This window comes from Pogona vitticeps, chromosome 3, assembly GCF_051106095.1.
Source record: "Pogona vitticeps strain Pit_001003342236 chromosome 3, PviZW2.1, whole genome shotgun sequence".
NCBI classification, from domain to species: Eukaryota; Metazoa; Chordata; class Lepidosauria; order Squamata; family Agamidae; genus Pogona; species Pogona vitticeps.
In genome coordinates, this window is record NC_135785.1 from 143512270 (window position 1) to 143527666 (window position 15397).

Below are 15397 nucleotides of genomic sequence, written 5' to 3' on the forward strand. Positions count from 1 at the left end.
AAACAACAGACCAAGAAAAGGCACAAGTCAGAGGAGGTCAGTCTAGTGGAAGAGGAAGCATATTGGTTTCCCTATGGAAATGCTTTGTGGATAGCACTTCTGCCTTAGCACCACTATTGCTACTGTGAACATAGGGTTTATTAACATCCATGTAGGTACTCAACAAGACTTCAACTGTTGTGCAAGCCTTATCTAGCACAAAAGCAGTAATACACTTCAATGTATGTTAAGGATGACTCCATTCTTCATGAGGAAACAAAAGTTAAAATCCTCACATCATTATTGTTCTTTTAATGGTGTTTTTCTCTCCCCAAGCTTCACAGTTATGGGGAAAAAATTCCACGCCTCAAGAAACAAGTCCATCATGTAAAATACCCACTCAGCAACAGAACAGCCACATTTCCCAAACTCAGAGCTGAAGGACAGAGCCAGAATATGAGACAACCCTTTCTTCTGAAGGTCAGAACAGGCTCTCTGAGACTATGGCAGGTCCAACTCAATGATGCAGAGACCAGCTTGGCTGTAGCTCTTCAAAATGAGAGGCTGTCGTCACTGGCATAGAGATCAATATAGGGATCACTGTTGGTATGGTTTGGTTTGAACTAAATTACAGCATCAGCACATATTTCCACTTAAACTGATCTTGCCTCTTTAAGAGCAGTCAGGAACCTTTCTGGCACAGCAGTAGGGTATGTATTGTTTTTACTATGATTCACCACAATCCTAATTAGCTTTTTGTGTAGCCTGTGCAGACGGTTAGCTTGCACTCAAATAGAACTGTGGGTGATGTTAACTGAAGAGACCATCTGCTATGTATTAGATGGACTGTCACATTAACAGGAAGGGCAGAGAAACCCCCTCCTCTATTTTTCTCTTTTTTTAAAAAAAAAATTTCCTAACCGATGCAGCAGAATTCTACAACCATGCTAGGTTGATGCATTGACATTTCAATATGTCAATTACTTTAATTAACAACATCAAAAAGGGAAAGTCACTGCAGCCAGCTGAATGATGGCTGCGAGAAAAGGCAGGGAAGGGGGCTATGTCGACTCCATGGGCTCCGCCCACACAAGACAGTGGAGCCCCAGCAGAGTTCTGGCTGAGGAGAAAGGAGGAAAAAGTTTTTCCCCCTATCCCTTCCATGTCCATAACCTTCAACCCAAGATTTCCCCCTCGCGTTGCAGCTGTCATAAGAACATAAGAAGAGCCCTGCTAGATCAGGTCAAGAGCTCATCTAGCCTAGCTTTCTCACAGTGGCCCCACCAGATGCCTCTGGAAACACACAAGACAACTACTGTCTTTCCTGAAAAATAACTCAGGGTCTTATATTAATTTCTTCTCTCCCCCCCAAAAAACAAACAAACAAAAAAACACATTAGGGCTTATTTTCAGGAGTTTTTTTATGTACAACAATCTACATCTATTCAAATACAGTCATGTCATCTTCTTCTGGTTGCCGCACAATGGTGGGGGGTGGGGTTTTACTTAACTGAGTCTTATTTTTGGAGTAGGTCTTATATTACAAGCATCCTGAAAAATCATACTAGGGCTTATTTTCAGGTTAGAGCTTATTTTCAGGGACACAGAGTAGATCCCTGACTCCTAATACCCCTCCCCTGCATCCCCACAGACACAATTTACTCCAACATAGGCGAGGGCACATGCCAAAATGATGCAAAATAAATCCTTCAAGGCTGTTCAAAATACCTTGCTTTCAGAACAGAACACCATGCTTCCTGCTCCTCCCCCCCAAAAAAAATCACACTCAGCTGTACACAATGTAAACAGGTATTTCTAAATGAATTACAGGCATGCTAAACCTGACTCAAACCCAGGAGTTTTTCAATGTGTGACTGCACCCTTAATTTAACTTAAACTAGTGGAGTTGGGGGGGGGGGTCTTAATTTTCCACTTTGTTTCATCTCATATCTGTGCTATTGTGAAAAGGCTGTAAGAGTGAGACTCTTCAAGGGATGCACTTGTTCCCTTTTCTGAATTTTCTGCTTTGACTTTCTTTCTATAGATGTCAGGAAACATAGACAAGACAATATTCCTTTAAAAGCAGTGCTACACACCAGTCCTCCAACAGATGAATATGCACAAGATTCTGTGGCACAAGGGCCACATCCCTATTCCAGACAACCGGAGAGTGTAACCTACCACATCCAACACGACCCTTTGGCTGCACAGTTTAAGAAATGACTGCAAGCAGCCAATCTTTCACAGAACTTTGTCCATAATGTATCTTTTAACTGCAGGCTGGAACCAATGATGCTTCCAATGATGCAACTCCAGATATTGCAGGATCATGCCTGTCTCAAACAACTTGGATAAAGGTAATTGTTTCTAAGACTTTTGGTCCAACATCTGTGAACCCAAGTTTCAGAAACACAATTCCAGAGTCTCAGTGATGATCCTTCTTCCTAGGGAGGGTGTTAATCTGTGAGAGAACTGGGGCTATAGGCAGTCATGGGCTGAACCAGAGTTTGGTGGAAACCAAAGCTCTCGCTCGCTTGCTCACTCTCTATCTCTCTCTTACCCCTTTTCACCTCTGCTTGCTGCTATGATGGCTAGATGATGCTGAAAGCCTCATAAAATTAGGCTGAGTGCCACTTATGGCCCATAGATCCAGGTTTCCTGCTCCAGGTCTAGACCATCTTTAATGTGTACTGCTGCTTCTGGGTGATGGGCAAGTCTTTCTCCTTCTCACCAAGTCAACTGGAAGAGGTGGGAAAAGACAGGGACGCAACTGTTAATGGGCGTAGCTATCCATTTAGTTGCACATCTTATAATAAGCTCTCCTTTTTGAGCAGTGAAATGAAGAAAAATACCAGGAAGGGAAGCTTGTATATACGTTTACCAACCACATGACTAATCAGAAAGGAAAAGTCAATTGAAGTGGGGAAAAAGATGGCACTTACCCCTTGTTCAGATTCCAGCAGCTCTGTTTTGACTCTGACTGCAGGCATCCCATCAAGCATTAACATTCTGTTTTCCAATGTGTTAATATCCTTAAAGGGAAGCAGAAAAGCACAGGTGAGACTGGAGGAACTATAGAACAACTACAGTTTATTGACCAATTGCACACTTTGATAAATTAACTGATAAATGAAGGCTGAATTATTGATTTATTGAACTCAGGCAGTAAATACTAACAGAATAGCAATGCTGACATCTTTTTTTCAGGACAGAAATCTGTGCATAGCAAAATTTCTCTTTTCTTTTTTTATAATTTTATTCAACAGAAAGAAGACATATACAAGAACTTCAGTTTTATAAAACACAACATTAAACCAACTTAGAAAATAACACAACCCTTTTTCTCAGCCCTGTGCTGCCCACCCACCCCTACTCAGAACTAGTATAGCACGATTTCTCAAGGAAGTAGAGAATGCATAAACAGAAAAAAATACAGCTTCCTCAGCTTTTTTTTTTTATTTTTGTAATTCCAAAGGACATTTCTAGCTCAAGAGTGCCTCAAAACATTTGCCTGCCAAAATCTGGAAAGCACCTAAAGCTACTGAAATAAACAGCCAGTGTGGTGAGGGATAGAGCTTCAATGCAGAGAACAACTCTAGGGAATAAATTATGTATGTTTATTTCATTTGTATAATTCACATCAGATACAATATCTGGCTTTTCTTGGTGTAGAATTGGAATTGCCTGGGTGCAAAATTTCAGGTGTTTTTTTTTCCCCATGAATAACACAACCCTGGAATTCATGCAGAATCTATAAGATCAACACTGTAACTTGCTGCTAGAAGGCAAAAGCCCTATTTAGGCATTGCTGTGGAGGAATAAACAGGCGAGTGTGGCTGTTTTCATATAAGTTCCATCATCAGATCCTCACCCACCAGGAAGTCAGCAAGACCTTTGCATTTTTAACACGAAGATCTGCAAAAAACCCTAGATGCCCATTCAGCTGAACATACTATTAATGTTCCAATAATTGGGAGCCCTAGCTAATTAAGATTCCCAATCATGGACACTGTTAAGCATTCAGGCTCCTTTGCAGAGCCTCATGTTAAACATGTGAAAGCCTATTGGGGGATATGTGAGGGATGGGACTTAGGCACATAACCTTGCCTCCACCACCCATTTTTAGCTGTCACAGTTTCAGGCATAACACCTGAATAGGGCAAAGCTACAGATAAAGCAGAGAATCTCAAGAAGAGTTAAAGAGAATTATGGGTTTGACTCTTTTTCTTTCCATTATAGGTGTGATCAATTGATCTCATGTGCAACAACACGGAGGAGGAGAATGGACCAAGAAGTGATTGAGAACATTCAAATAAGACGTCAAACATGATGGAGGGAAGTGACTCCAGACGTAGCCTTCTTTCCCAGAAAAGAGTGTTTACTTATCAGGCTTGGATTTCACATCCCTGGGTGTCACCCAGCGTCAGTGGTTTGGCCGTTTGCCTAGGGTGGAGCAGCAAAAAAGGGAGGCAGCTTGGCTCTCATTTCAGCAGCACTCTAAGCCTTTCCTACTACTGTGGCAGAATGAAGTCTTTCTCTTGCATGAATTCTAAAAAGTCACAACCAATATTCATTGCAAGACTGGAGTGGTGTTTCAGTAAAACATCCCTCAAGTAAAGCCTCCCAGAGCTTACAACATTGCTTTTTGGCCTGGAACACCGATAATCCCATCCTACCCCCCCGTTAGCAAAGGCTAACAGAGTTTTGTCAAGAGAACAAGCTGGTCATCACAAACATTCTTTTCCAACAACACAAGAGGCGACTCTATACATGGAAATCACCAGATGGGCAATATTGAAATCAGATTGATTATATTCTCTGCAGCCAAAGATGGAGAAGCTCTATATAGTCAGCAAAGACAAGACCTGGAGCTGATTGTGAATCTGATCACAGCTTCTCATAGCAAAATTCAAGCTTAAACTGAAGAGAGTAGGAAAAACCACTAGGCTCCACAGGTATAATGTAAACCAAATCCCTTATGAATACACAGTGGAAGTACAGAACAGATTTAAGGAACTCGATTTGGTGGACAGAGTGCCTGAAGAACTTTGGATAGAGGCTCGTAACATTGTACAGGAGGCAGCAACAAAAAACATCCCAAAGAAAAGGAAATGCAAGAAAGCAAAGTGGCTGTCCAATGAGGCTTTACAAATAGCAGAGAAGAGAAGGGAAACAAAATGCAAGGGAGCTAGGGAAAGTTACAGAAAATTGAATGCAGACTTCCAAAGAATAGCAAGGAGAGACAAGAGGGCCTTCTTAAATAACAATGCAAAGAAATAGAGGAAAATAATAGAAAAGGAAAAAACCGGAGATCTGTTCAGGAAAATTGGAGATATTAGAGGAACATTTCGTGCAAAGATGAACATGATAAAGGACAAAAATGGGAGGGACCTAACAGAAGCAGAAGACATCAAGAAGAGGTGGCAAGAATACACAGAGCAATTATATCAGAAAGAGTTGGACATCCCGGACAACCCAGACAATGTAGTTGATGACCTTGAGCCAGACATCCTGGAGAGTGAAGTCAAGTGGGCCTTAGAAAGCCTAGCTAACAATATGGCCAGTGGAGGTGATGACGTTCCAGTTGAACTATTTAAAATCTTAAAAGATAATGCTGTTAAGGTGCTACATTCAATATGCCAGCAAGTTTGGAAAACGCAACAGTGGCCAGAGGATTGGAAAAGATCAGTCTACATCCCAATCCCCAAGAAAGGCAGTGCCAAAGAATGCTCCAACTATCGTACAATTGCACTAATTTCACACGCTAGCAAGGTTATGCTCAAAATCCTACAAGGTAGGCTTCAGCAGTATGTGGACCGAGAACTCCCAGAAGTACAAGCTGGATTTCGAAGGGGCAGAGGAATAATAAAAGCCTCTCTCTCTGTCTCTCTGTCTCTCTGTCTCTCTGTCTCTCTGTCTCTCTCTCTCTCTCTCTCTCTGTGTGTGTGTGTGTGTGTGTGTGTGTGTGAGAGAGAGAGAGAGAGAGAGAGAGAGAGTGCACCACAGCTTTGAAACCTTGAAATCTACACACTTGAAACCTGGCACCTATAAAAAGAGGATTCTGAGGGTATGCTCCTGGGAATTACTTTATTTTTATAGTTTATGTTTTTAATTAATTTTAAACAATCTATCTGTAACCTCTATTATGACAATGAATCAGTAGCTCACATAGCCACTATGTGATAAGCACCCAACTTCTCAACAGTGAAATAGCGCCTTAGAAGAAGGTTCCTCAAAAGCAAATGGTCTCTTCAGGATCAGGATGCCTTTAGTTTTCATCCCAATGTTCACATCCAGTTCTGGATGGAACTATACAGGACAAAGCTTTATTTCTGATCGCTCCATGATTGGAACAGCACAGGCCTTATTGCTGTGTCAGCCAGCTCCCCAAAGAGTCTTGCCTGTTCCTGCCAAATATTATCATCTTTGACCAAAAAAGAGAGTATGTCTTGAGATTCCCCACCAAAATGATCAAACACTGTGAGATTTTCTGCTTCTACACCAGAAGGAAAAGACCAGCACCTACTTTTGGCAACAGCAGCAAAAGCCTCTTATTTTTGCGCATGTGCATGCACCCATTTTCTGCACCAAAACCTTCTATTTTATGCAAAAGTACAAAAATACAAGGTTTTCTGGGTAAAATGGAAGATTTTCTATACAAAACACATATTTTTGTGAATAAATATTTCCATGGTGGGGTGGTTGATATTTCCATGGTGGGGTGGTTGCTTTATTTATTTATTTATTTATTTATTTATTTATTTATTTATTTATTTATTTATTTATTTATTTATTTATTTATTTATTTATTTATTTATTTATTTATTTATTTATTTTTGCAAAACAATTGCCAATATGTGTCAGGAGAAATGTTCCCCTGATCTCTGCTCATCAGAGAGGGAAATTTTCATTCACACTTATGAGAACAAAGTAGGGAAAGATGTACATCTATAGTCAGGTACTCCTGAGAAAGTGATAACCACTGAATATCTGCAACTCCTGTAGCTCTTAAAAGCACAGAAGCTCTACAAGGAAAAGGTATTAAAGAAACATAGATTGCACAGAACACGTAGGAACTCCCATTGCCTGGTATGGGTGGGGCAGAGGGATATAAATCAGCAATGGGGGATGGAGTGGGGAGAAAGACACTTAAATTTTTGTGGGGGAAGAAGGGGGAGGCAAAAAGCATGTGTGAAAAATAAAGTGGTTTTGTCCTGGAGGGTGGGTGGGAAGCTGATAAAGTCTGAATGGGTGTTACAGTGAAGAGGAATACAGTAGCTTTAAGCAGGATGGGACTGTAGGTTTGATCCCAGGGAAAAGTGTGTACTTTTGCTGGTGCCTTCTTATGCAGCAAAAAGAAAGGGAAACGTAGTAGCAATGTCTTAACTTCTACATGGCACCTCAAGTTTATACAGTAATGAAATTGATCCAAGGCTTTCAGTTTCCTCATCCATGGAATCCTGTGTGTTTGGTAACCATAGCTTTGTTAAACATATGGCATTATGCATCATGAGATCACAAATTGTGCAGGCCAAGTGATCAAGAAACAAAGCTTTGCAGATTGGCTCCTGAGATCCTCTCCCCCCCCCCCCAATTAATATCCCTTAGGATAAAAGGGCAGAATATACTGTAGACTAGCATTATGTCGGCCTTTCTTGCAGGCCTGCAGATGTTCTGAATGACAAAAGCCAATTTGCTGAATTCCAGATTTTGATGGGGCACTCTAACAGGAGGGCATTTGTAAAAAACTGACATCTCTCATTATGTTTTCCCTCACATATTCCTAAAGAATTTGCTGTCTTAGGAGGAGAAAAAAAATAGCCTGAAACAGAAAGAAATGAAGTTATTAATAATGGTTTGGATAAGTCCTAAACAAAGTGACTTTAGCTCTCTGTTCCCCAACCTGACTAAGTGGAAGACTCAAAATCTTCACTACGTCAAGACAAGGCAACACCTTTGCACCTTTAGGGCTATACTTTTAAATTAATCTATGCTTGCATACAGCCTTGTAGTGTAGTGGTTAAACAGCAGTATGGCAGCTGACATTCTGCTCAAGGCATGAGTTTGATCCCAATGGGCTCAAGTAAACGGCTCATTGTCAACTCAGTCTTTTATCATTCTGAGATAGATAAATTGAGTACCCAGCTTGTTGTGGGAGGGCAAATTATAGCCTGCATAATTAGACTGTAAACCACACAGAGAGTGCTTTGAGCACTATGGGGCAATATATAAGCAGCACACACTTTATATATTAACTAGTAATAATATTTGGGTGCCCCCCACATGTGTGCACGGGCGTGCGTGCACAGTTGAACTATTTAAAATCTTAAAAGATGATGCTGTTAAGGTGCTACATTCAATATACCAGCAGGTCTGGAAAACTCAACAGTGGCCAGAGGACTGTTAAAGATCAGTCTACATCTGTGCCAAAGAATGCTCCAACTACCGTACAATTACACTCATTTCACACGCTAGCAAGGTTATGCTCAAAATCCTACAAGGTAGGCTTCACCAATATGTATGTGGACCAAGAACTCCCAGAAGTACAAGCTGGATTCTGAAGGGGCAGAGGAACCAGAGACCAAATTGCTAACATGCCCTGGATTATAGAGAAAGCCAGAGAGTTCCAGAAAAACATCTACTCCTGCTTCATTGACTATGCAGAAGCCTTTGACTGTGTGGACCACAGCAAACTATGGTAAGTCCTTAAAGAAATGGGATTGCCTCACCACCTTATCTATCTCCTGAGAAACCTATATGTGGGACAGGATGCAACAGTTAGAACCGGATATGGAACAACTGATTGGTTCAAAATTGGGAAAGGAGTACGACAAGGCTGTATATTGTCTCCCTGCTTATTTAACTTATATGCAGAATACATCATGCAAAAGGCTGGACTGGATGAATCCCAAGCCGGAATTAAGATTGTCGGAAGAAATATCAACAACCTCCGATATGCAGATGATACCACTCTGATGGCAGAAAGTGAAGAGGAATTAAGGAACCTTGTAATGAGAGTGAAAGAGGAGAGTGCAAAAAATGGTCTGAAGCTCAACATCAAAAAAACTAAGATCATGGCCACTGGTCCCATCACCTCCTGGGAAATAGAAGGGGAAGATATGGAGGCAGTGACAGATTTTACTTTCTTGGGCTCCATGATCACTGCAGATGGAGACAGGAGCCACGAAATTAAAAGACGCCTGCTTCTTGGGTGGATAGCGATGACAAATCTTGACAGCATCTTAAAAAGCAGAGAGATCACCTTGCCAACAAAAGTCTGCATAGTCAAAGCTATGGTTTTTCCTGTAGTGACGTATAGAAGTGAGAGCTGGACCATAAAGAAAGCTGACCACCGAAGAATTGCTGCTTTTGAACTGTGGTGCTGGAGGAGGATCTTGAGAGTCCCCTGGACTGCAAGGAGGACAAACCCATCAATTCTAAAGGAAATCAACCCTGAGTGCTCACTGGAAGGACAGATCCTGAAGCTGAGGCTCCAGTACTTCGGCCATCTCATGAGAAGAGAAGAATCCTTGGAAAAGACCTTGATGTTAGGAAAGTGTGAAGGCAAGATGAGAAGGGGACGACAGAGGATGAGATGGTTGGACAGTGTCATCGAAGCAACCAATATGAATTTGACACAACTCCGGGAGGCAGTGGAAGATAGGAGGGCCTGGCGTGCTCTGGTCCATGGGGTCACGAAGAGTCGGACACGACTGAGCGACTAACCGACGATGAATAATATTTGTCTTCAGACAAATGTGCCAAAATGAACTGGGTTATTTGTGTGATTCTTGGGCAGGGAGCAGCAAGAAACTGCTACTCATGCTGGAACAAAGCAACACCATAAAAGGTTCTTGATATTCAATTTGGCATTCACAGAATTTTAAAGATGGAAACCACTTTAAATTGGGGAATGGAGAAAATGGAAATACGTAATACAGTAGGGTGCACTGCTGGCACCAAAGAAGGTGAGCAACACTTGAACTCACCCATTAATTTCCAAGACCTCAGCTGTATACTCCAACCGCTGAGATGCTAAGGATCACTCTATCTGAGGATACAGCATAGTTAATTGGCATGTATAGAGCCACAGCCAGGATATCATAGGTTTCCAGCTTTGTATAAGCTTTTATGGGCCTTTGTTGCCTTGAGCAGATATTTCATTTCTCTTTACATGTCTTTATATCAGCCTGACAAATAATTGTCTGAGAAGAGTATGTGCTTACCAATTAACTATCTGGGAATACAGAAACCTTATTATGAAGGTATGTGGTTATCACTTCAGAAACCATTTTTTTTGTACAGCTGCAGCTGGCCAAGGTCAGTGAAATCAGACATCTTTGCCTGGGAAATTAATGTGTTATCAATTTGCTCATTAGAGAAGTCCTTTCAAGACATAAGTGTCATTACTTTGCCAGTTATTGGGGGACATTTTTATTAATAGCCCTATTAGTGAATTAATCTTCAAATGTTTTGCCAATTAAGGAGGAATATGTTGTGATCCTAGCCAAGGGAGCAGGTGCTAGCTGACTCAGAGTTATAAAAGGCCATGATCTGGGCCACTGTTGAGCTTCTGTATAGGACACTCTGGCAGGTACTGCACAGTCAAGTTGTGGAGATGCCATTTGGGTGTGGATTAACGGAATGATCCAGTCACTGCCCAGGTGACTCTCTGTGCCAGAAATGGCCCTGAGAGACTTTTAGTCATATTGCTGTATTGCTTTCTTTGCTGTATTAGAGTTTGGATTTATATGCCATACTTTTTTATTTATTATTATTATTATTGCAGTTATACATATTTCACTATAGCATTTCCTTTTTGCTTTAATAAAGTTTTTCTTCACGGGCTTGTCATTATCTTCGATCCAAAATACAGTGGGGTCTCGACTTACGAACTTAATCCGTATTGGAAGGCAGTTCTCAGGTCGAAAAGTTCTTAAGTCGAATCTGCATTTCCCAAAGGAATGCATTGAAAACCATTTAATCCGTATCTGCTCTTTTCATCCATAGAAACTAATGGGAAGCAGCTATTCCACCTTCTGCCACCAGAGGGGGATATTTTTTTCTTTTTTTCCTTCTAACCTAAGATGACTTAGCTTTTTAAAAAAGGGAAAAAAAGAGTTTGTAACTCGAATCTAAGTCTGTAAGTCGAGTCCATATATTCCTATGAGAGCGGTTCGTAAGTCGAAACGTTCGTATGTCGAGCCGTTCGTAGGTCGAGACCCTACTGTAATCTGCTGGCTGTGGCAAGACAGCACATCATCCGAAGTTTACAGGGTAGATCAGCTTCTATCTATATCTCCTTTATTTGGATACAGAGGGCCGAGCCCATATGTTTCAACAATTGCATCAAGCTGATGTTGAAATTCTAGGAATGAATTAAACTTCACTTTTGCCCAATTATCTGTTGGTATGTATCAACAGTGTTTGAGGAAACAAACTGAATAGATTTCTGGAAAACAGCCACAGAACAGGAACAAATACAAGAGGAGAATAAATAATTTTAGAGGTACTGTTATGTCGGTAACCACTCAAGGACAGAAGAGCTTGAGAAGTAATTCATTCAAACAAGAGAAAGCATAATTGCAATGAGAATGAGCTAAAGTAAGATCCTGGCTCACACTCTCCCCTGTTAACTTGTTCTTTCATCATATTGGATAAGTTTTGTAGTCTGAGGAATGCATTTTGTAGATCCTTGAGACTGGAGTCTCTGTTGTGTAGATCCGAGCAGATATGATTATCTGAGGGCTTGGCTGTAAACAATGGATTTTGTCATGTATTCAGGATGGAACACTTCCATGCTGGAAGCAGGGAAGTAAGTAAATTGAATTGTAGGTTTTTGGTACAGTGTGGTCCATATTGTAGTTTCATAGTAGTGTTCAGAAAATTATAGAATCATAGAATAATTGAATGCGAAGGGGCCTATAAGGCCATTGAATCCAACCCTGTGCTCAGTGCAGGAATCTAAGTCAAAGCAGATCGGTTGTCCAATTTTCTTTCACCCTATTTTGTGTCATCTGCAAATATGATAAGTATTCCCTGCATTCCCTCATCTGAGTAATTCATAACAATGTTGAAGAGCACTGTGCACAGGACTGAGCCTTGGGATATCCCACTTGTTATGTTTTCCCAGCTTGAGGAGGAGGCATTGATAAGCACTCTCTGAGTATGATTTTGCAACCAATTGTGTATCCACCTAATGTGTTCTATCCAGCTGACAGCTAGTTAGCTTGCTAAACAAAATATCATGGGGCACTCTGTCAAAGGCTTTGATGAAGTCAAGATATATTACATATGGAATCGGTGATGGCTGCCTCCCCCTCCAAAGTCACATCTGAGTGCATGGACCGAGGAGGAAGCCATCTTGGCGAAGAGCGGAAACACCCCAAGCAGAGAGTAAGACAGTGCAAAAGGAAGATGGAAATATCTCAACCAGAGACTTTGAGTAAATTAGAATATTCATTAATGTAAGGAAAATCTCCATGGATCCAAATAGCTACAAAGAAAAGAGACAGAAATAGTCAGCAAAATGGACTTTACCTTTTAAAAAATCTTATTGTCATAGTAGAAGCGAGCACCCTCCCCCCCCCTTAGCTTCGATTGGGAGAAGAATAGAGTGGAAAAAAAGGGAGAAGGGGGAGAAAACTACCTTGTCACAAAAGGAGATCAATCTAAGATAAAGGTCTAGCTACCATGGCTATCTGAAATATTGATATAAAATCATATATACTATTTTAAAGCATTGTAGGCCCTTTAAATTTTTATTGTTGTGATTTGGCAACTGTGAGAACTTTCGATCCTGAGGGAAGCTCCACCCCCTCTTGGATCGGACATGTAAATAAGACAGAGAAAGAAAAGTAAGGTTTACAGTGACATCTGCTGAACAGACAACTTAAACAGCACTCCTTAAAGAAAAAAAAAATTGTCAGAACACTTAAACGACATTCCTTATTTACTTAATTTAGGAAGAAGGGGGGAAATCAATTTAGTGACAAAAGGTGGAAAACAGAGAACCCAAAGAGACTTACCAGCATAAGAACAGAATCTCATAGGGTGATTGGGGCAAGAGTCATTTAAGGACTGGCAACAGAGTATTCAAGTGACGCTATCTACAGGTCTACAGCAATTACAAGGAGGGATGGCCCAGCTGCATATTTGTACAAATGAAAGACTTAGGGATGCAAATGACTGTAACGTGGCTGAGCCACTCTGAGATCACCTCCTACTCAGGCCTCTCAGAATGCCCACCACGCCACTAAACACTCTTGCTGCCACCAACCTTTCCTTTAAATAAAAAGGACATGGGTTTCTTTCAAAAATAAAACTTGGTTTATTGATTACAAAAATAAAATATGAGAATCACCGAAAGATAATCACTTTGTAGATCTATTTCTTATTTTAAATTAACCACATAGACATTCCCTCACTGACACTCAGGCACGCAGGCCTCGTTCTCTCTCACACCAGATCTCTCCAGATCTCACTCTCTCACTCAATCAATCTACCTCACACACTCTTCCACCCCCCTTTTTATACCAGCTCCTCCCCTTCAGTTCCACCCTCCATCACACCATTGGCTGATGATTCACTGCCCAGCTGTGACGGACAGGTGAGGTAAAGGCTGCCTGTTACAATGACTGATATTAAAAATCAAATTACAGAATATAAAAAAACCAAATTGAATGGTTGGGACATCAAAAAGAGCAGAAGAAAGACTGGTGATCATAAATACAAACATAGAATAACTAAAACAGGAAAGCAAGCAATATGAAATTGCTCTGTTAAATCTACAAATGGAAAAAGCCAATGCCATACTTAGATTCTAGAATCTAGAAGAACAAAAATGAGAAGATACAGCTCAAGTGATTACTACTTATTTAGCATCACTCATGGAGATGTTCAACAAGATATAGACATAGCACAAAGAATTAATACAGCATACACCAGGTATAAAAATCTCCCCAGATAAATTCATGTTAAATTTATGAGAAAGATCTTTCGAGATAAAACATACAAGGCAAGGAACCTAATATAAAAGATAAAGAAATTAAGATCTTGAAACATAATTCCATGGCAAATAAGACAGAGAAGGAGACAATATGTGGAGTTGACATCCCTCTTGAGAACAAACTTAATATAAGTGGTTGGTTCCTGAAGGTATCGTCTTTGAATTCCAGGAGCAGAGTTATTATATTAATTCAAAAATGAAAGCAGAAGGTTTTATGAAAACAAAGCGAAAGTGGCTGGGCAAAAAAGAAGAAGAAAAAGCAGATGAGAAACAAGAAGAGGAGAAATCAAGTGGATCATCAGGATCAGATGTAGAAGGAATCTTGACTAGAGTAGAAAGAAGAGCAAGTGAGAAGCCCTAAAGAAAAGTGCACTATAGAAACAAGAGGATCCAGGAGGAGGAAAGAAAACCTCAACAATGTAGAGGGACTAAATGAATAAAACACGAAAGTGAATGATGAAGTGGTTAAAGACTGTAGGATAAAATGGGTATAAAATAGTAGAAGAATATTAATGTTCAAAAATCAATAACTATTAAAGAAAATGTAGATAAGATGTTTTATAGATGATATATGATTTACTGATGGTACACAATATCAATGAAGTTTTTAAAAAGGTATAAAATGTTTTTAAATAGTGTGGGAAACATAAAACACAGGACACTTTTATTGTTTGGGGGATGTATAGGAGATTACTGTAGGTGTGTGAAAGTTTGAAAAATATTCTATTCCACGCGACAACATTTAAACCGGATTTGTTCTTTTTATGGAATATTAGATTTGAGATGTTGGTTAGAGAAATGAAATATTTGATAATGCATGTAATTTCTATAGTTAAGTTATTAGACGGAAAATATCAGAAGAAAACAGATATCCCAGACTTAGAAGAGCTGACAGAAAAGACATGGGAAATCACAGAGTTGGAAGAGAAAGAAATAATAAATGAAGATGACCTTTAAAAGGACTAAAAAATAGGGAATAATTTCATAATTAAACTCGAAAGATAGCTTGAAAAGCATAGATTAAAGAAGAATGTGAAGGTCCAATTAGGGAAAAGATAGATTAGTAACTATAGTAAAGTAATACCGGGAAAATCAGTTGTTTTTCTTTTTATCTGTCTTTGTAGTATAATTGTACACGTTGGTGTAAGTGTACTATTTCACTCTCTGGAATGTTACCCTTTCTCTTTCCGTACTGACCCCTAACCCCAAATTCCTTTCCCCATAATTTTATTCCCATTGAAAAGAATAAAACATTAAAAAGATATATTACATCTACAGCATTCCCATAATGGATAAGATTAGTTTGGTAGGATTTGTTCTTGACAAATCCGCATTGGCTTCTAATTAATACTGCATTGCTTTCAAGGTCCTTACAGAGTGACTGCTTTATAGTCTGCTCTAGAATTTTCC

The 15397-nt window shown here is 40.0% G+C and overlaps 1 protein-coding gene across 6 annotated transcripts in view; it reads right to left on the minus strand.

Annotated features, from left to right (window-relative positions):
• The window catches only part of KLF12 (KLF transcription factor 12), a 328938-nt gene that overhangs the window by 211736 nt on the left and 101805 nt on the right, over window positions 1–15397 (minus strand). For all 6 annotated transcript variants that reach the window (XM_078390763.1, XM_078390764.1, XM_078390765.1 and 3 more), the window contains exon 2: window positions 2922–3011. In XM_078390763.1, the coding sequence (XP_078246889.1) occupies window positions 2922–2987 (66 nt within the window). In that variant the 5' untranslated portion in view covers window positions 2988–3011. The remainder of the gene's footprint in view (window positions 1–2921; window positions 3012–15397) is intronic.